Source organism: Lutra lutra, chromosome 4 (assembly GCF_902655055.1).
Source record: "Lutra lutra chromosome 4, mLutLut1.2, whole genome shotgun sequence".
Taxonomy (NCBI): domain Eukaryota; kingdom Metazoa; phylum Chordata; class Mammalia; order Carnivora; family Mustelidae; genus Lutra; species Lutra lutra.
In genome coordinates, this window is record NC_062281.1 from 85,422,584 (window position 1) to 85,443,575 (window position 20,992).

At 36.8% G+C, this 20,992-nt stretch overlaps 1 protein-coding gene across 2 annotated transcripts in view; it reads left to right on the forward strand.

Moving 5' to 3' along the window:
• Positions 1-20,992, forward strand: part of PRKDC (protein kinase, DNA-activated, catalytic subunit) — a 228,912-nt gene that overhangs the window by 168,553 nt on the left and 39,367 nt on the right. For both annotated transcript variants that reach the window (XM_047723583.1, XM_047723584.1), the window contains 6 exons: positions 9,867-10,072; positions 12,711-12,849; positions 13,695-13,883; positions 14,769-14,993; positions 16,420-16,528; positions 18,094-18,205. In XM_047723583.1, the coding sequence (XP_047579539.1) occupies positions 9,867-10,072; positions 12,711-12,849; positions 13,695-13,883; positions 14,769-14,993; positions 16,420-16,528; positions 18,094-18,205 (980 nt within the window). The remainder of the gene's footprint in view (positions 1-9,866; positions 10,073-12,710; positions 12,850-13,694; positions 13,884-14,768; positions 14,994-16,419; positions 16,529-18,093; positions 18,206-20,992) is intronic.

The following is a 20,992-nucleotide window of genomic DNA, read 5'->3' on the forward strand; positions in this document are numbered from 1 at the left end:
CATTCATCTATCAATAGACATCTGGCTCCTTCAATATTTTGGCTATTGTGGACATTGCTGCTATAAACATTGAGATGTAGGTGCCCCTTCAAATCACTGTTTGTATTCTTTGGGTAGTGCAATTGCTGGGTTGTAGTGTAGCTCTATTTCTAAATTCTCAAGAAACCTACCTGCTGTTTTCCAAAGTGACTGCGCCAGTTTGCATTCTAACTAATAGTGTAAGAGGGTTCCTATTTCTCAGCATCCTCACCAACATCTGTGTTTCCTGAGTTGTTCATTTTAGCCATTCTGACAGGTGTGACATGGAAGCACATTGTGGTTTTGATTTTTATTAACCTGATGCCAAGTGACATGCATTTTCTCATGGGTCTGTTGGCCATTTGTATGTCTTCTTTGGAAAAGTGTCTGTTCATGTCTTTTGCCCATTTCTTCACTGGATTTTTTGGTTTTTGGGGTGTTGAGTTTGGTTAAGTTTTTTATAGATTTTGGATACTGACCCTTTATCTGATAAGACATTTGCAAATATCTTCTCCCATTCTGTAGCTTACCTTAGACTGTATCCTTCACTGTGTTAAAGTTTTCTATCTTGATGAAGTCCCAGTATGTCATTTTTGCTTTTGTTTCCCTTGCCTTTGAAGACATGTCTAGTAAGAAGTTGCTGCAGCTGAGGTCAAAAAGTTACTGCTTGTGTTCTCCTCTAGGATTTTCATGGATTCCTGTCTCACATTTAGGTCTTTCATCCATTTGAGTCTACTCTTGTGTATAGTGTAAGAAAGTGGTCCAGTTTCATCCTTCTGCATGTTGCTGTCCAATTCTCCCAACACCATTTGTTGAAGGTATTACATTTTTCCATTGGATATTCTTTCCTGCTTTGTTGAAGATTAGTTCACCATAGAGTTGAGGTTCCATTTCTGGGTTCTCTATTTTATTCCATTGATCTATGTGTCTGTTTTTATACCAGTACCATACTGTCTTGATGATGACAGTTTTGTACTATAGCTTGAAATCTGGAATTGTGATGCCTCTAGCTTTACTTTTCTTTTTCAACATTCCCTTGGCTATTCAGGATTAAATTTTAGGATTGTTTGTTCCAGCTCTGTGAAAAAAGTTGACGATATTTTGATAGGGATTGCATTAATGTGTAGTATTGCTTTGGGTAGTGTAGAAATTTTAACAATGTTTGTTCTTCCTATTCATGAACATGGAGCGTTTTTCCATATCTTTGTGTCTTCATCAATTTCACTCATGAGTGTTCTATAGTTTTCAGAATACAGATCCTTTGCCTCTTTGGTTAGGTTTATTCCTAGGTATCTTATGGTTTTTGGTACAATTGTAAATGGGATTGATTCCCTGATTTCTGTTTCTTTTTCATCCTTGTTAGTGTATAGAAATGCAACTGGCTTCTGGGCATTGATTTAATATCCTGGGACTTTGCTGAATTTCTGTATCAGTTGTAGCATTTTTTTTGGTAGAATCGTCTGGGTTTTCTACAGAGTATCATGTCATCTGCAAAGAGTGAAAGTTTGACTTCTTCTTTGCTGATTTGATGCACTTTATTTCTTTTTGTTGTCTGATTTCTGTGGCCAGGACTTCCAGTACTATGTTGAATAATTGTAGTGAGAGCGGACATCCCTGTCGTGTTCCTGACCTTAAGGAAAAGCTCTCAGTTTTTCCCCACTGAGGATGATATTTACTGTGGATCTTTTGTATATCATGTATATGTATGTATATGTATATCTTTTATGATATTAAGATATGTTCCCTCTTTAGCTACATGGCAGAGAGTTTTTATGAAGAAAGGATGCTGTATTTTGTTAAATGCCTTTTCTGCATCAATTGAAGGATCATATGGTTTTTGTCCCTTTTTTTATTGATGAAGTATATCACCTTAATTGATTTGTGGATGTGGAGCCACCCCTGCAGCTCAGGAATAAATCCCACTTGGTTGTGGTGAATAATCCTTTTTTTTTTTTTTTTTTTTTTTTTTAATTTTGACAGACAGAGATCACAAGTAGGCAGAGAGAGAGAGGAGGAAGCAGGCTCCCTGCGGAGCAGAGAGCCCTGTGCGGGGCCCGAACCCAGAACTCTAGGATCATGACCTGAGCCGAAGGCAGAGGCTTTAACCCACTGAGCCACCCAGGCGCCCCGTGAATAATCCTTTTGATGTATTGTAGGATCCTATTAGCTAGTATCAGTGAGAATTTTTGCATCCATGTTCATCAGGGATATTGGTCTGTAATTCTCCTTTTTAGTGGGGTCTTTGTCTGGTTTTGGGATCAAGGTAATGCTGGCCTCATATAATGAGTTTGGAAGTTTTCCTTCCATTTCTGTTTTTTGGAACAACTTCAGAATAGGTGTTAATTTCTTAAATGTTTGATAGAATTCCACTGGAGGCCATCTGGCCCTGGACTCTTATTGTTGGGAAATTTTGGATTACTGATTCAATTTCTTTGCTGGCTTTGGGTCTGTTCAGGTTTTCTATGTCTTCCTGTTTCAGTTTTAGTAGTTTATATGTTTCTAGGAAAACATCCATTTCTTCCAGATTGCCTAATTTCTTGGCATATAATTCCTCATGGTATTCTCTTATAATTGCTTGTATTTCTTCAGTGTTGTTGTGATCTCTTATCTTTCATTCATGATTTTATTGATTTGGGTCCTTTCTCTATTCTTTTTGATAAGTTGGGCTAGGGGTTTTTCAATCTTACTAATTCTTTCAAAGAACTAGCTCCTAGTTTTGTTGATCTGTTCTGTTTTTTGTTTTTTGTTTTTTTTTTTAATTTCTATATCATGGATTTCTGCTCTAATTTGTATTATTTCTCTTCTGCTGGATCTAGGTTTTATTTGCTGTTCTTTACCCAGCTCCTTTAGGTGTAAGGTTAGGATATATATTTGAGACCTTTCTTGCTTCTTGATACTTCCCTTCTAGGAAGGCCTTTGCTGCATCCTAAAGATTCTGAACTGTTATGTTTTCATTTTCATATGCTTCCATATATTTTTAAAAATTCTATTTGGGGCACCTGGGTGGCTCAGTGGGTTAAGCCTCTGCCTTCGGCTCAGGTCATGATCTCAGGGTCGTGGGATCGAGCCCCACATCAGGCTCTCTGCTCGGCAGGGAGCCTGAGATAGAGACTCTCTATCTGCCTGTCTCTCTGCCTACTTCTGCCTACTTGTGATTTCTCTCTCTGTCAAATAAATAAATAAATCTTTAAAAAAATAATAATAAAATAAAATAAAAATTCTTTAATTTCCTGGTTGACCCATTCATTCTTTAGATGGATGCTGGTTAACCTCCATGTATTTTTTTTTCCCTCCATGTATTTTTGTTCCTTCCAAATTTTCTCTTGTGATTGCATTCAAGTTTTAAAGCATTGGTCTGAAAGTGTACATGGCACAATCTTGTTTTTTTTGTACTGGTTGGAAACTGATTTGTGACCAAGTATGTCATCTATTCTGGAGGGGACGTTCCATGTGCACTCAAGAGGAATATGTATTCTGTTGCTTTAGGATGAGATGCTCTGAATGTGTCTGTGAAGTCCATCTGGTCCAGTGTGTCACTCAAAGCCTTTGTTTCCTTGTTTATCTTCTGTTTAATGATCTGTCCATTGGTTTGAGTGAAGTGTTAAAGCTCCCTACTATTATTGTATTATTATCAATGAGTTTCTTTAATTTTGTTATTAATTGGTTTATATATTTGGATGCTTCCAAGTAGGGGTAGAAATATCTACAATTATTAGACCTTCTTGTTGAATAGATTCTTTTTATTATGAAGTTGTGTCCTTGTTTACCTCTTATTACAGTCTTTGGTTTAGAAATTAGTTTGTCTCTTATAAGGATGGCTACTCCAGCTTTCTTTTTATGTCTATTAAGATGATAAATGGTTCCCCATCCCCTCACCCGTCACCTTCAATCTGGAGGTGTTTTGGGATCTAAAATGAGTCTCATCATATTGATGGATCTTGTTTTGTTATCTAATCTGATACTCTGTGTCTTATAATTGGAGCATTTAGTCCATTTACATTCAGAATAATTCTTGAAAGAGATGACTTTAGTGCCATATATTACTTGTAAAGTCACTGTTTGTATAAATTGTCTCTGTTCCTTTCTGATCTTTTTTTATTTTTGAGCTCTCTCTTCCCTCAAAGGATCCCCTTTAATATTTCTTGCAGGGCTGTTTTAGTGTTCATAAATTCTTTCGGTTTTTGTTTGATCTGGAAACTCTATCTCTCCTTCTATTCTGAATGACAGCCTCGCAGGGTAAAATACTCTTGGCTGCATATTTTTCCCATTTAGTTGATGATTATGTCATGGCAGTCCTTTCTGGCCTGCCAGCTCTCTGTGGACAGGTCTGTTGCGGGCCTTATATGTCTACCCTTGTCAGTTAAGGACCTCTTGTCCTGAGATGCTTTCAGGATTTTCTCTTTATCTGTGAAATTTGTAAGCTTTACTATGTTATGTTGGAGTATTGACCTATTTTTATTGATTTTGTGGAGGATTTTCTGTGCCTCCTGGACATGAATGCTTTTTCTTCTCCAGGTTAGGGAAGTTCTGTTCTATAGTTTGTTCAAATAAACCTTCTTCTACCCCTCTCTCTTCACCTTCTGGACCTCTGTTACTCAAATATATTTTGCTTTATGGTATCACTGATTTTTTGAAGTCTCCCTTGGTAATCCAGTAGTAGTTTTTGTCTCTTTTTCTCAGCTTACCTATTTTCCATCATTTTGTCTTCTATATCACTGCCTCTCTCTTCTGCTTTGTTTATCCTAGCTATTAGAGCCTCCATGTTTGACTGCATCTCAGTATAGCATTTTTAATTTTGGCCTGATTAGATCTTAGTTCTTTTATTTCTACAGTAAGGGAGTCTGTAGTGGCTTCTCTGCCTTTTTCAAGCCCAGCGTGTATCTTTATAATTGTTTTGATTTCTAGTTTCAATATGTTACTTGTATCCATATCGATTAAATGCCTACCAGAGAATAGTACCGCCTGTTCTTTCTTTTGCACTAATTTTCTCCATCTAGTCATTGTTTTCAGAAAAGTAAGGAGGAAAGAATAAAACAAAACAGCAGAAATAGTAGTAATAACTACCACAACAAAAACCTCAGGAAGTTGCTTCTGATATATGTTGTATACATTCTGCTATTGTGTTTTGGCTGCTCTTTCCCACTGGTACTTCCTCTGTAGCATTCGTTCTTTCTTGCAGTGGAGTGTTTTGACCTTTAAGTACATATGGTTTGATTTATCTGTCAAGTTAAGTTTGTAAAGGAAAAAAAGAGAAGAACAAAAAAAAAGACAAAACAAAAACAAAGCCTGACCTAAAACAAGAGAAAGGAAAACAGAACAAAAATGGATACCAACAGACAAACAATAAACTGTAAGCGTGATTCTAGAAAATAAGAAACAAGGAAGGAAAGAAGAATAGGGAAAGAAGAAAAGAGAGAAAAAAAGTAGCCAGGTCCAAAAATTAAGAGAAGGAAACAAACCAACAACTGAACAAAAGATTATCAGCCTGATACAAAAAAAGAAGAAAAAGGAAAAAAAAGAAAAGGGGAAAAAATAGATGATTAAAGGATGAAGAATAAAAAATAAGAAATAGAAAAATGAAAAAAAGCATTAGAAATTAAGAAAAGGGGAATCAAAAACAAAAAAAGAAACAAGCTTTGTCCTATTTCCACTGGAAGGTGATGTTTTGGTACTTTCTTTAATCAGTGGACTTGGTAGATTGCGGACTTGTGTTGGTTTTCTGTGGGAGAGGCTTGCTGGACTGGTTCACAAGGTGACTTGCTTTTGTAAAAATGCCCCTGCTAGGTGCTGGGGTGCAGGATGTAGTGTAGGAGACTCCAGAGTCCACTGGAGGTGTTGTGTTTCTCTTTGAAGTCCTACTGTGCTGGTGGTGGGAGGGAAGTAGGAGGGGTGGTGAAGGAGGTGGAAAATGGTATCACCCAGCCCTCCTCTCTCCGGGGAGCGGAATTCCCAGCCACTGTTCAGGAGCCCTCTTAGAAAAGCAAACAGTCTCCTGTGTCCTGTGGTTTCATCAGTTCCCTGCCCTAACCTGTCTGTGCCTAGACCATTGGCACACCCAGAGCCACAGATCTGTATTTTATCTCTGGCTCGTGGTTGATATTCAAAACTCCCAAGTTTTAAAGGGCATAATAAGGTGTAGGCCCACTCCCAACCCAGGGGGAGAGGCTTGGGTTGTGTCAAGCACCATACTATCCAGAAAAACCATAGCTCAGTACATGTGCAGAGCCTACAATTTATTGTAATGCTCAGTGAAAAGCTGGAACCAGGTTATTGACAGTATGCACTCAACTCTGTCCCCTACTCCCCTCTGTCCCAGAAAAGCCTTTGCAGAGGCTTGAATCTATTGTGGCAGATAGCAAAAACTATGGCCAGGCTAATTGCACTGTGCTCTAGTCTCTGCTTTCTGCTTAGTTCAGCCACAGAAAAGCAGCCACTCAGCGCACACAAGTTTAAGTCTGTTGTGGCTCACAGCAAAATGTTATTAAGAGGATTTCTGCCCTCTGTGCACACCTGTGACTCTGCTGATGAGCACCGATCAATGTTTCCAGCTGGCCTTTGGTCCTTTGAGAGGCAAAATATGCTCTTCCAAATGACCTCTGGAATGGGTGTGATCTCACCCTATGCAACCTAAGGGATCTCCTCACTGTGGCTTATTGTGTGGTTCTTACCCACTGGGCTCTTTCCCACAGTCTCCTTCTTCCTGACTTGGCTCTGAGAAACAGGTTCTGTCCCCTTCAGGGCCTTGTGGCTTTCCTCTCCACCAGTTCAGGGCTCTGAACTTTATATCTGCCCCCATACTCTTGCTCCAACTGTGCAGATTGTTTCCTTAATCTTCTGATTGTCCCAAAACACTTAAATATTGATCTAGCTGTATTTGAAGGACATGGCAAGTTCAGGATCCCTCTACTACTCCACCAACTTAACTCCATCCCCCAAAGCCCATTTTTGTAATTTTGTAACTAGTAACCTCCCTGGAGTAATTTAAAGTATATATTCTGTAATATTATTTATCAGTAGCTTTGGTTTGCAAACTAATTGGGTAATAATTCCCTACTATGAAATACTAGGTTTTCCTGTTTTGTTCTTTCCTATGTAGCATGAAGCTATTAATGCAGTTTCTTTTTATATATTCTATTTTTATTGGTTTAAATATTTATAAGTAGAGTTCCTTCATTTTTTTTTTCTTGGCTACACTAAAGATAAAATTTGAGAAATTGTATTGAATTAGCCAGTATTTCAAAATAAGTTTCTCTTTACATTGTATTCCTAAGTAATTTTTTAAATTCTGAATTCCTAACTTTGTCCCCAAATTTATTTTAAAAAGCTCGTTTTTTCCATTGTTGTTTAAGAGTCATTAACTGTCATTAAGTAAATAAATGATTTTTACTCATTCTAGAGCTTGTTATTCGGCATTGCCTATGGAAAAAGCAGTATGAATGCAAGTCAGTGCCTGCAGTTGGCAGCATTTTCTATTATGATTTTCTGTTTGTGGTTCATACCTGAAAACATGATTATTTTCCTCTTTCTATGCCATCTTAATACACTTGCATAACATTCACACGAGTTCTTATTCTAGCAAGCACTCTGTTGAGATGCCATTGCCCAGCCATGACATCCCAGAATGAATTTCTTGTCTGCTGTATATCCTGTATTTGTCAGACTATCCTAACTATATACCTTAAACTGGAAGAAAAATCCATTTGGCCATTTTTCCATGACACAGTCAGTGACTGGCAAACAGATAATTGATTTGGTGTCCTACATATATGGTATTCATTGCTTGTTTGATCTTTATAAAAATTTTGATTTTCCATATGGTTTCACTTATTTGTGGAGCATAACAAATAACATGGAGGACATGGGGAGATGGAGAGGAGAAGGGAGTTGAGGGAAATTGGAAGGGGAGGTGAACCATGAGAGACTATGAACTCTGAAAAACAACCTGAAGGTTTTGAAGGGCCGGAGGGTGGGAGGTTGGGGAAGCCAGGTGGTGGGTATTAAGGAGGGCACTGATTGCATGGAGCACTGGGTGTGGTGCAAAAACAATGAATACTGTTACACTGAAAAGAAATTTAAAAAAAAAATTTTTTTTAATTTTCTTTTACAGAGCACTTATTGATATTGTATGTGTGAATCTCTATTTAAGAACTATGGAATACATGAAATGAAGAAATGTTTCTTGCCTTCAGCTAATACAGTGAGATAAGGGTCCAAACAAAAAATATTGTTATTCCAGTAGATTGTCATCATTTTGAAAATTAGGCTTCATTACTTTATTCTTTTTTGGAATTTATAAAAAGTGAAATCAGCTGAAGATTTTTTGCTTAGCAAATCATTTTTTATAGAGTAAAATGATACTGTCAACAAGATTATACAGAATAGTCAATCCTGAAAATAGACTTACAGAACTCATTTAAATTATAAGAATACATTTACATATAAAGGAATGATACACCAGTAATAGTTGTTTACTTATTTAAAACTTTCACAAAAGACTTCTGTTGGCAAGTGGGAATAAATCTTATGCTACATGCCTTCAGGGACAGCACTGTTTATTACAATGTCTGGAACACAGAGGGCATTCCGGTAAATACAGAATGAGTTGATTCCTTGAAAATTAAAAGTATATTTATTTTAAAGATTTTATTTGTTTATTTGAGAGGAAGCAAGTGAGCATGTGTGCAAATGTGTTCCCTTGCATTAGCAGGGAGAGGGACAGAGGGAGAGGGAAAGGGATATGGAGAATCTTTTAAGCAGACTCTGCTGAGCATGGATTCTGACATGGGAACTTGATCTCATAACCCTGAGATCATGACCTGAGTTGAAACCAACAGTCAGATGCTCAACTGACTGAGCCACCCAAGAGCCCCCAAAATATATGTATTTTGAAATAGTCTTATATAATTCAGGGTTTCCCTCTCTAAATTATAATGATGTTATCTCAAAATCTGACACTTTAGCTGAGACACTTTGCTGTATTATTGACTGAAACAGAATTTTGTTTGGATTTTCTTTCCTATACCACTAGTTCCTTCTAATAGTGATGTTTTTGTTTGCTAGCTTGCTTTGAAGAATCTGTATTTTTTCACGTCCCCTGATGTAGAACTTAAGTTGGCTTGGTCAGACATAGCAAGTGGCCCATGTATGGCACAGCTGCAAGGAAAGTGTATTTGTGGCTTATGGGGGGACTGTCTTTACTGTCTTTTCCAGATATCTGCATGTATGTGCATGCACAGACATATACACAAGAACTATGTGCACACATCCAGGTTTGTTTTAATGAAAATACTGCCATCCTATTTATAAGGTTCTGATTTGTAGCATATTTTTTATTGGTGTATATAGGATGCTCAAATTGAGAGTTACAAAATAAAAGTCATATAAAAATCCCTGAAATCCTCTAATTCAATATTGCGAATAAGTTAGCCCCTGGTTGGAAGGAGATGGGAAAAACGATGTTAAATAGTGTAACAGAGATAATTATACCTACTCCTTGGTAATTGGATATGAAAGCTTTGTGTTTCAGCTGTTTTTCTCACCTATTCAGGCTAAATATTCCTGGGAACTACAATCGTTGTTTGGATATATAATTTATATATACAAAATTTTTTATGTTTTGCTGGTGGTTTTCTTGCTTTAAATTAACCTCTGAATTGGAAGTGTAAAAATAAAAGATCATTTCCTCCTTTAAGCAAGCTGAATGTTAAGGAAATTTTGTTAATAGAATTACACAGAGAAATTTTTATTTATGTCAAAGTGTTCTTTTATATTTAGTAACATGACTTACTTACTTGTGAAGATACAAAGTACCACAGGCAAAATAGCTGCGTATGTTTGTGGTTTCACAGGAAATCAGTTGCCAACACACAGACTTGCTGAGCCTCGACCCAGCTTCTGTCAGTGCTGGCTGCCTGGCCAGTCTACAGCAGCCTGTGGGTGTCCGCCTTCTCGAGGAGGCCCTGCTCCACCTGGTGCCTCAAGAGCCACCTGCCAAGAGGTTTCGGGGGAGGACTCGCCTCTCTCCTGATATCGTCAGATGGATGGAACTTGCTAAGTAAGCTCAGTGATCCAGACTGTTGGGAGAACAGTGAATTGACTGAAGTAATAAGGAAAAACTTTTCATTCTGGTGAAAAATGAGCAAATAAAGTTGATTTTAACACTTCTGTGAAATTTTTTTGAAAAACCTCTCTGGCAAAGTACCATTCCTTAAGTCAAGAGTAGTTGTCCCAACAAGGAATGTCTTTCCTCAGGAAAGAGAACATCCATGAAACCTGTTCTTTCAGTATGCAGTCTTTTTTGGACTGAGGGTGTTATTTACCAAGTTTAGTTTCCTGTAAAGTGTGGCCATAACTTAGAGTTTTATATGTTTTTACTGCTTCACTAAACTGAATAGAGAATAATCCATTATTTTTAGCAGGACTCAAACTTTTAGAAACCATTTAATCCAATTACTTTGTTTATTTGGAAAAAAAAAACAAATTCCGTTTTGTCATTATGCCCTTTTGCATTATGTCTGATCTTTTTCCTTACTTGTGGTTTTATCATAAGAAAGCCAGTGCCTAATTCTGAGAAGGATGTTAGATTGAAATTAAATTTGAACTTCTGTTTTATAGTACTGATTTTTAGATCTTCGGGTTCTATGAAAAAGAGTAAAGGTAAGGGTGGGGAATCCTTGTACTATTTACTGTTTTATAGTCATTTTTATCTTTCTTCCTTGAATACTATGTGTTAGTAAGACATTGTGTCATGTGCTAAGAAGAATTAAACATGTCTCCCCAGCTCACAAAACTGGCATCCAGTAGGAAATGTATGTACTTAGATGCATAACTAACCATACCTGAAATGGAAAGTGTTGAGGTCTCTTGAGAGGCAGGGTAAATACCAGGGCAGTTCAGAGGGTACATCTTGGCTAATACTAATTCTACTTAGGAACCATTTTTATTCCGTTGTTTCACATGTGTGAAACATGTGCAAGTGAACAGTCACTAGCACTTTGTATATTTAATATTTTCAGGGAATGAGAAACTCATCTAGTGTGTATTTGCTGGGTAAATGTACTACACAACTTTTAAGATCCTAAACTTTAAACATTTGCTTCTTACTTTATTTAAATACTTCCTCATACTTTTGGGGCTCCTCGGCGGCTCAGTCAGTTGAACATCCAACTCTTGGTTTTTGCTCAGGCCATGATCTCAGGGTCATGAGACAGAGCTCTGCTTTGGGCTCCACACTCAGTGGGGACTCTGCTTGGGATTCTCTCTCTCCCTCGACCCCTCCCCGTGCTTGAGCTCTCTCTGCTCTCTTTCTCTCTAAAATAAATCTGCAAAAGAAATACTTCATCATACTTTTGAATATATAATATTTTGCATTCCTTTCAAACAGAGCACTAAGAACATAATTTTGCCTGTTCATGATATGTCATGGTCATCATTTTGACCATGTTATAGTGTGTATTATCCTGGGAACATGGGGACAGTGCAAGGTGGATATGAGACTGATCTCTTTTCTGAGTTACTCGAAAATGTTTGTAGTTTCATCTCCTTTTAGGCTCTTGGACTGTAAGCTGTTATGATACCTCCCCATCTCCCCACTTCTGCCTCTGGTTTGTTACCCATAACCCTCTACAAAGAGAGGAAAGAGAAGGCCATATCTACTAGATTTTTATCTAAATTTGGAATCCTGGGGCTCCTGGGTAGCTCAGTCAGCTAAGAATCTGCCTTCAGCTCAGGTCATGATCCCAGGGTCCTGGGATCTCTGGCTCCCTGCTCAGCTTTGGAATCTGCTTCTCCCTCTTCCTCTACACCTCCTGCCTCCTCTTGCTTTCTCACTCTCTCACTTTCTTTCCAATAAATAAAATCTTTAAATAAATAAATAAATAAATTTGGAACACTTAGGCTCTGAGAGAGTCCTTAAGGCTTTTTTTTTTTTTTTTTTTTTTTGATGTAATAAGTACATGAGATTTCCTACTGAAAAAGGACCAAACTGCAGGAAAGCCAAAGAGGAAGCTGTCCTTGCTGGCTGGCCAGGTGATAGCAGCTTCAGGAAGAGATGACATTTGTGTTGAGACCTAAAAGATGGGGGGAAATTCCAGGGAAAGGGAACAAACTTATTAACACTTACTTGAGAATATCTTGGTGGGGAAACTTCATTGATGGGGTGAAGTAGATTTATGTTAATGTGAAGAGAGGAATGAGTGCTCTAGCAAATAGGCTGTAAGAAAATTACTTGTCAGTAGAATCGAGATGACCCATAGCATGTGGATTAAAACATGGTCTTATTAGGATCAGGATTAATTTTTACTCACTCTGGATTCTTGACTATGTTCCAAATTTTAGGTATAGACAGGATTTCAAATTAGTCACCCAGTGATATGTGTGATGTTACTGTAATGGATTAACACAGAATGGTCTTATTATGATGAGGCAATTTATTCATTGTAAATTTTAGGATATTTTCATAATTCACTCTAAATGTACTTTAGAATAATCTTTGAATCCTGTATGACTAAAGTAGTAAAACCTGATGGTAACTACACAATGTCTAAGATTTTATATTTTTATAAAATAAAAATAACATATATCCTTTTTGGCTAACATAATGTGGTTGCTTAATTTAGTATCATTTCATTAGAACAAACACTTTAAAAATATTAGCATATTCATTGATTTGGATTTTTTGTTTGTTTCTTTAGACTATATAGGTCAATTGGAGAATATGATGTCCTCCGCGGTATTTTTAGCAGTGAGATAGGAACAAAGCAAGTCACTCAGAGTGCTATATTAGCAGAAGCAAGAAGTGATTATTCTGAAGCTGCTAAGCAGTATAATGAGGTAAAATTGATCTCTAGCAAATATGTCAGTTGCTTAAACACTTTTGTTGTGTGGATGGAAAAACTGTTAGCTTTAGAATTCAGAGTTTCATAATGTTTCAACTTTAAAGGTTAATGGCAGGAAATAGTTTCATAATAACCAAGTGAAATAATTATTGCTTTATCTCTTATTCTCTTTAAGAAAACATCACTGAATAGAAGAGAGAGCATTTCCTATCAAATATTATAAAACTATAAGATGTTATATCAATATGTGTTGTTATTATATAATTCTATTTGGGTAGATCATTTTCCTTCAGTAAATAAAAACTTATGAAGAGGTAGGTAAGAATTGGTTTTGAGAAGATGACTGTAAGTTCAATCTTGTACAGTTTGCGTTTGGAGTTGCCAATGGCCATCCAGTTATAGATCCCTAGCAAGTAGTTGAAATTCAGAGTCTGTGATCTATGAGATGGTTGAATGAGCAATACAGAATAAAGTCATCTACAATTTTCAGTAAATGTCCTATTTTCTAATTTTCAATCTAAGAATTCTTTAAGTGGTAAATAAACCACAGTATTGATTTAAATAAAATTTTAGGTCACTCAGAGTCTTTAGTTAACTGACTTCTTTCGTAAGTTTCTCAGAGAAATAGTTTCCTCTTGGTTTTTGTGTTCATTTGTTCCCATAAGATTTGTTTTGGCTTATTCCATTCAGTATTACTCTGTTTTCCCTTTTCTCTCCCTTTGTCATAAATCTGAAAATGATTGTCCTTAACATGAATGTTAACACTACCTATAATACAGATGCTTTCATTTACATTCTTACCAACTTTGTAAAATAAATTTATGAACTTTTCTTCATGAGGCTCTCAATAAACAAGAGTGGGTAGATGGTGAGCCTACGGAACCTGAGAAGGATTTTTGGGAACTTGCATCCCTCGACTGTTATAACCAGCTTGCTGAGTGGAAATCATTAGCATACTGTTCTATAGTCAGCGTTGATAATGAAAGCCCTCCAGATCTAAATAAAATGTGGAGTGAACCATTTTATCAGGTGGGTAGAATTATTTTTTTAAAGATTTATTTATTCATTTAGAGATTCATTCATTTTAGCACAAGCAGAAGGGACAGAGGGAGAAAGAGAGAGAATCTCAAGCAGACTCTACAGTGCCTGGAGCCCAACTCAGGACTTGATCACATGACCCTGAGACCATGATCTGAGCTAAAACCAAGAGTCAAATGCTTAACTGACTGCACCACTCAGGTACCCCCAGTAGAATTTTTTTTTTTCAGGTCACTGAGATAAATATTTTAGATGGTAAGCTGTTTTCTAATTAAGTTGTTTAAAACTTTTAAAAAACAAAGTAGTAGTTGTAAAGTATTAGGATATTTGTATAGCCTGATGCCCCTCATGAACTCCATAATATTGTTAAATCTCTTACGACTTTTGACTAACCCTTTCCAAATAAATGGGATGCATTTAAAAATAAATACTAACGTCCGTGCATGACTCCATGGAAGAATATTTCATGGTGTCTCTGCCCTGAGTCACAGGCTACGTATGGGGTAGCCCTCACCCCTGAAGTGGGACAGTTCCCCTCCTATGGGATCACCCAGATTCTTGGAGGGAAGCAGCTCACCTGGTCCCCATAATACAGCTGACTTGCCTGTGCTCGTAGATTACTCACTTGTATGTAATACCCAATGATCTTTCAGCTAAAAGTGGCTCCCATTTTCTATGAAACATGTTCCTGTATATTTTGTGGTTGCAAAATGAATAATTTTAAGTGAATATGTTTTAAAAATTATAGTTTTAGGTTTAAGCATCACATTAGCTCTAATTTTTGACCTGAAAAGTTATACCAAAGTATGTTATAAAATAATTAAGCATACTCATATTGGCTTTCTAAAGTTACAAATAGAGTCTTCTGCTCCTTAGGAGACCTATCTACCTTACATGATCCGCAGCAAGCTGAAGTTACTGCTTCATGGGGAGGCTGACCAGTCCCTGCTGACGTTTATTGATGAAGCTGTGAACAAAGAGCTTCAGAAGGCTCTTATAGAGCTGCACTATAGTCAAGAATTGAGCCTTCTTTACATCTTACAAGATGATGTTGACAGAGCCAAATATTATATTGAAAATTGCATTCAGAATTTTATGCAGGTAATGCAGTTGCACCAGTCTGAAATGTACCATTTCTTTGATACTTTTAATGGTCAGTAAACTCATGAATAAAAAAAAAATCAAGTGGAAATTTTCTTTTACTATTTAATTCCACCCATTTCCTTCTTTTCTGTTCTTCCAGTTTCTTCTACACTCTGTCCTTTGTCTTAATGCATTTTTAGTCTCTTTTTTTTTTTCTGTTTTAAAAAGTTCGATTTTGGGACTCCTGGGTGGCTCAGTGGGTTAAGCCGCTGCCTTCGGCTCAGGTCATGATCCCAGCATCCTGGGATCGAGTCCCACATCGGGCTCCTTGTTCTGTGGGGAGCCTGCTTCTCCCTCTGCCTCTGCCTGCCACTCTGTCTGCCTGTGCTCGCTCTCTCTCTCTCTGACAAATAAATAAATAAAATCTTAAAAAAATAAAATAAAATAAAAAGTTCGATTTTTTCATTTTTCCTTATGTTTTTATCTTTCTCATACTGTTAAAGAACACTTGAGGGGTAGACTTTTCATCTAGATTGGCTGAATGGAAGTTGGTTGCTTTGTGACGAACATGAATTTTCTCTGTTCACTTTTTACCATTTTGCCTTCTTTCCTTTTTGCTTTTATGAGAATGTTCTGATGTTTGTTCTTTTTTTTTTTTTTTAAAGATTTTATTTATTATTTATTTGACAGAGAGAGATCACAAGTAGACAGAGAGGCAGGCAGAGAGAGAGAGGGAAGCAGGCTCCCTGTCGAGCAGAGAGCCCGATGCGGGACTCGATCCCAGGACCCTGAGATCATGACCTGAGCCGAAGGCAGTGGCTTAACCCACTGAGCCACCCAGGCGCCCTCTGATGTTTGTTCTTAAAGTCAGTGTCTTTATAGAGCCTATTAACATTTATTATGGGCTTGTATTGATCATAGAGACATAACCATTCATTGTCTTTATTTTGTATTTTATTTATTTTTTAAGTAGGCTCCATGCCCAGTTTGGAGCCAGTGTGGGGCTTGAACTCAGGGAGATCAAGATCTGAGTCAAGATCAAGAGTTGGTCACTCAACCAGCTGAGCCACCCAGGCACCCCAAATTTTGAATTTGTTTAGTACACTCATGGGGAAGTTTATCAAAGAAGAAATTGGCTTCTGCGGTTGACAGTTTTATACTATAGGATATTGTGATTTTTAAGAACTGGTGACGAATAGAGGCAACAATGCCTAATTGTGTTGATTTTATTGACTTCTTTGAAACAAAATGTAATTAAAAACCTAAATTATTTTTAAAAACTTAAACCATTTATTAATTGCTTCTGTGAGCTAACTCTTAACTATTCTGAGACACATTCTGTAATTGATGCAGGGTAGTTGCTGTATTTTATGTTATAGAGAACTATATTAAAGTTTAAAGTAGTAAATTTATTTGTAAGCAATGTTAAATATCTTTTTTCTAGAATTACTCAAGTATTGATGTCCTCTTACACAGAAGTAGACTCACCAAATTGCAGTCTGTACAAACTATAATAGAAATTCAGGAGTTCATCAGTTTTATAAGCAAACAAGGTAATTTTTTTAATCTACCATTTTTTCCTTTTATAATTATAGAAACATTTTGGTATGATTTTACTTAGTGGAAGTACATGTTTCTTAATATATGGGTAAGAAAATACCTTGAGTTCATTCTACAAATACATATTTTGACATCACTGAAGTAAATGTTTAAAATAGTCAAGCACTATTCTAGATACTGAAGATGCAAAGCCAAATAAAACGTATTGCCTAGCTTGAAAAAGCTTTCAAAAGAGTGGGGTAATCCCTATAGAATGTGATCCCTACTGAGGCAGAGGAAAGTCCCATGTCAAATATGGTAACAGAATCTGCCCTGGACTGAAGGGTGCGGAGGTTCCTGAAGGAAGAGCCTGAGTTGAATGTGTAAAAGGCAGGGGGGCTCAGTGTCCCGGATAGGCTGGAAGTTCAATGACTGGGTGCCACATGCCCTGGCCCGAGGGGAGATGAAACTGCTGGTAGCAGTGTGCAGACCCTGAAGGTCTTTCTGCTGCCAGAAAGTAGATTCTATCCTGGCACCTATGGGAGGCCACCCAGAGTCAAAGGGAAAGAGTACATCTTTGCATCAGATATACATCTTAGTTATAAGTTGGAATTTCAGCTTGTATGCTGAATAACTAAAAAATAAAAATGAAAGACACTATCAGTACTAATAAAAATTGGTATTCATATATATCTACAACTGATCATACTCTAAATTTGGAGAATTCTTTTCCAAGTACATATTGTTAATGACATAATTAATGATTATTCATTAAGTGTTTTCTACTTTCCGGGACTTAAGTTAATCTCATTTTCTATATTACATAGTTTTTATGACAGCCTTAGAAGATTTATGTTTTTTTCTTCTCATTTTATAGAAACAGGTTAAATAACTTGCCTAATGTAATATGTAGAAAGATCCTGATCTTGAACCCAGGACTGTCGATCTAAGCTTGTGTTCTTAACCACTGCTTTCCCACCAACAGAAAGAAAAACTAAAGCTTTAAAAACATTAGTAATGTGAAATTTAAATTTTCTGAGAGTTATCATGAATCTCTTGAGGCCAGATTGCTTTGTTTATTAATTATTATCGTGTAACCTTGTACACATACCTGGGTTTGAGGCAGTACTCTGTCATTCAACACAGTGATGTGTCTCCAGCTTAAGTGGTGAATACTCACATAAATGGCATAAACCAAAACTATAAGTAGTCCTGTGCTGATTCAGATCAGATTTTGCCAACAAGAAAATTGGCTGCAACCCTATGAAAACTTTTCAGGTTTCAGTGCTTTTTAGATTTTGGAATTGTGGATGAAGGACTGTGAACCTATGCTAAATTTAAAAACTGTATATGTTCATCTTCCCAGTCTTACTCTATGTCCTTAAGAAATTGAGTTTTGATTGTGAATATATATTAGGTTTACTGTGGTAACTTTTCATTACTGTTGTGAAAGACAAAACAAAAATTTTTAATTTGGTCAAGAAATTTGAATTACGTTTCTGTTCACTAGTGGAAGCCCTACTTTTTAAATTGGTCTTGTCATTGAGCTGTGGATATAGTCATCTTCTATTATTTTTAGGTAATTTATCATCTCAAGCTCCCCTTAAGAGACTTCTAAAAACCTGGACAAACAGATACCCAGATACTAAAATGGACCCAATGAACATCTGGGATGACATCATCACAAATCGGTAAGGAGTGATCCTTTTCATCTGAATGTGGATTTTTTTCTGAAATTGCCAGAAAGGTTTTTCTCCAAAACTGGTTTAGGAAAATGGGGTTTTGAGTCTAGTGTAGATAGCTGACATCTTGCTGATTTCTCATATAAGTTCTTCGTTCTTAGAATACTCTCCATTCCATGTCAGCAGTGTGTCCTTTGTCCCAGCTTGTTCCCTGTGAGGGGACTGCAACCCACTAACACTGAATTTGTCATGTGCTGGGAGGTTTGTTATGAACATCCTTCTGGCAGTCAGAGAAGGCAGGGGAGCAGTGGGGGCAGTGGTCCATCTGCTTCTGTCTCAGGGCTGAATGTTAGCTACTGAAATGGCAGCAAAGAAAACACTGCTTAGAGATTTTTTAATTATTCTATTATTATAAGTTGGGTTTTTGACTCTCCTGCCTCCCACCTCCTGACTCTGTTACATAACTGTATGTATCACTTTACCAGGCCTGAGATGATTTTCATATGCTCAGTTTTTCTTTGCCCTATAACAACCCTGGATAATTTATGAGGCAGAAACTAACCATATATTTCAGAGACAAGACACCAAAATCAGAGGTTGTGAACTATTTTATGCAAATATACACAGTAAGTCAGACTCAGGGACTGTGATCCTATGTGTAGATTTGTTTATTTATGTATATATTAGAAAAAAAGCACAAGTTGGAGGAGCAAACGGAGAGGGAGAGAATCTGAAGCAGACTCAAACTGAGCTTAGAACCCAATGTAGGGCTTAATCTGATGACCCTGAGATCACGACCTGAACTGAAACCAAGAGTCTGACACCTAACTGACTTACCACCCAGGCACCCCTTGCCATTATATCCCATTTCCTCTGCTGCTACAGTGTTTTTTGTGGGGTTTTTTGGTTTTTTTTTTTTAACATTTTATTTTTTGTAACTTTTTTTTTTACTATTCATTTTGAGAGAAGTTCTTCTCTATAGAAAAGTTGTAAGAAAAGTAGAACTCACCTCTCTATCTTTTACTCACATTCACTGTTTTTAAACATTTTTAAATGTTGCCACATTAGCCTTTTTTCTCCCCACACATACGTTATGTTTTGAACCATTTGAATTTAAGTTGCATATATATGTATCTTTATCTCTTCATCAGTGTACATTTTCTAAGGAAAAGAGTATTCTCTTATATAACCTCAGTACAATAATAACTTCACTGTTTTCATTTTTAATCTACAGCCCCAATTTTAGTTTTGTCAATAGTACCATTAATGTTCTTCAAAGCATTTTACCCCCTCCTGAGACAGAATCCAGTCCAGAATCTCATACTTTATTTAATCAAAATGTGTTTCTAGCCTCTTAATCTGGAACATTTCCTCAGCCATCTTTCATGACATTAACACTTTAGAAGAATGTTCATCAATTTGGGTTTGTCTGTATATTCTCACAGTTATATTCAGGTGATACATCCCTAGTTATAATATTACTTAACTAAAGTATTATTCTCAGGGTATCACATCTGGAAGTGCAGAGTGTCCACGTGCTTTTTACTGGAGATAATAATTACTGGAGATAATAATTTTAAAAAGTTAAAATATTATCTGGTCTCTTACATGAAAAGATGGTCAACATCACTCATCATCAGGGAAGTACAAATCAAAACTATAATAAGATATCTCCTCATGGGGCGCCTGGGTGGCTCAGTGGGTTAAGCTGCTGCCTTCGGCTCAGGTCATGATCCCAGGTCCTGGGTTCAAGCCCCACATCGGGCTTTCTGCTCAGCAGGGAGCCTGCTTCCTCCTCTCTCTCTGCCTGCCTCTCTGCCTACTTGTGATTTCTCTCTGTCAAATAAATAAATAAAATCTTTAAAAAAAAAAAAAGATATCTCCTCATACCTGTCAGAATGGCTAAAGTCAACAGTACAAGAAGTAACAGGTGTTGGCAAGGATATGGAGAAAGGGAACCCTCTTGCATTGTTGGTGGAAATACAAACTGGTGCAACCACTGTGGAAAACAGTAAGAAGGTTCCTCAAAAAGTTAAAAATAGAAGTACTATGTAGTCCAGCAATTGCACTAATAGATATTTACTCAAAGGACACAAAATACTAACTTACATGTACCCAATGTTTATAGCAGCATTATCTACAATATCCAAAGTATGGAAGCAGCCCAAGTGTCCATCCACTGACAAATGGATGAAGAAGATGTAGTATATATCAATGGAATATTACTCAGCCATAAAAAACAAACAACACAATCTTGACATTTGCAATAACATGGATAGAGCTAGGGAGTATAATACTAAGCAAAATAAGTCATTCAGAGAAAGACAAATACCATATTTATTTCACTTGCATATGAAATTTAAAAAACAAAACAAATAAGTGAAGGGAAATAGAGGCAAGCTGAGAAACAAACTCAGCTATAGAGAATAAAATGGTGGTTGCCAGAGGGGAGAAGGTAGGGGAAGTGTTAAATAGGTGATGGGCTTGAAGGAGTATACTTGTGATGAGCACTGAGTATTATATGTAAGTGTTGAATCACTATATTATACATCTCTAATGTAACACTGTATTTTAACCAACCAGAATTAAAATTAAAACTTAAATACATACATACAAGAGAAAATAAAAAAAGCAGGACTCAGAAACAATATTATCTAGTCTCTCCAGTGTATGATGCTTGGGATTTTTTGTTGTTTTAATGCCTAGATTTTTTTCCTGTGCAACTAATAAACAGTGTGAGAGATGCTTTGAAACATGCATATATCCTGCTTCTCATAAAACTTAGCCCTTTTTATT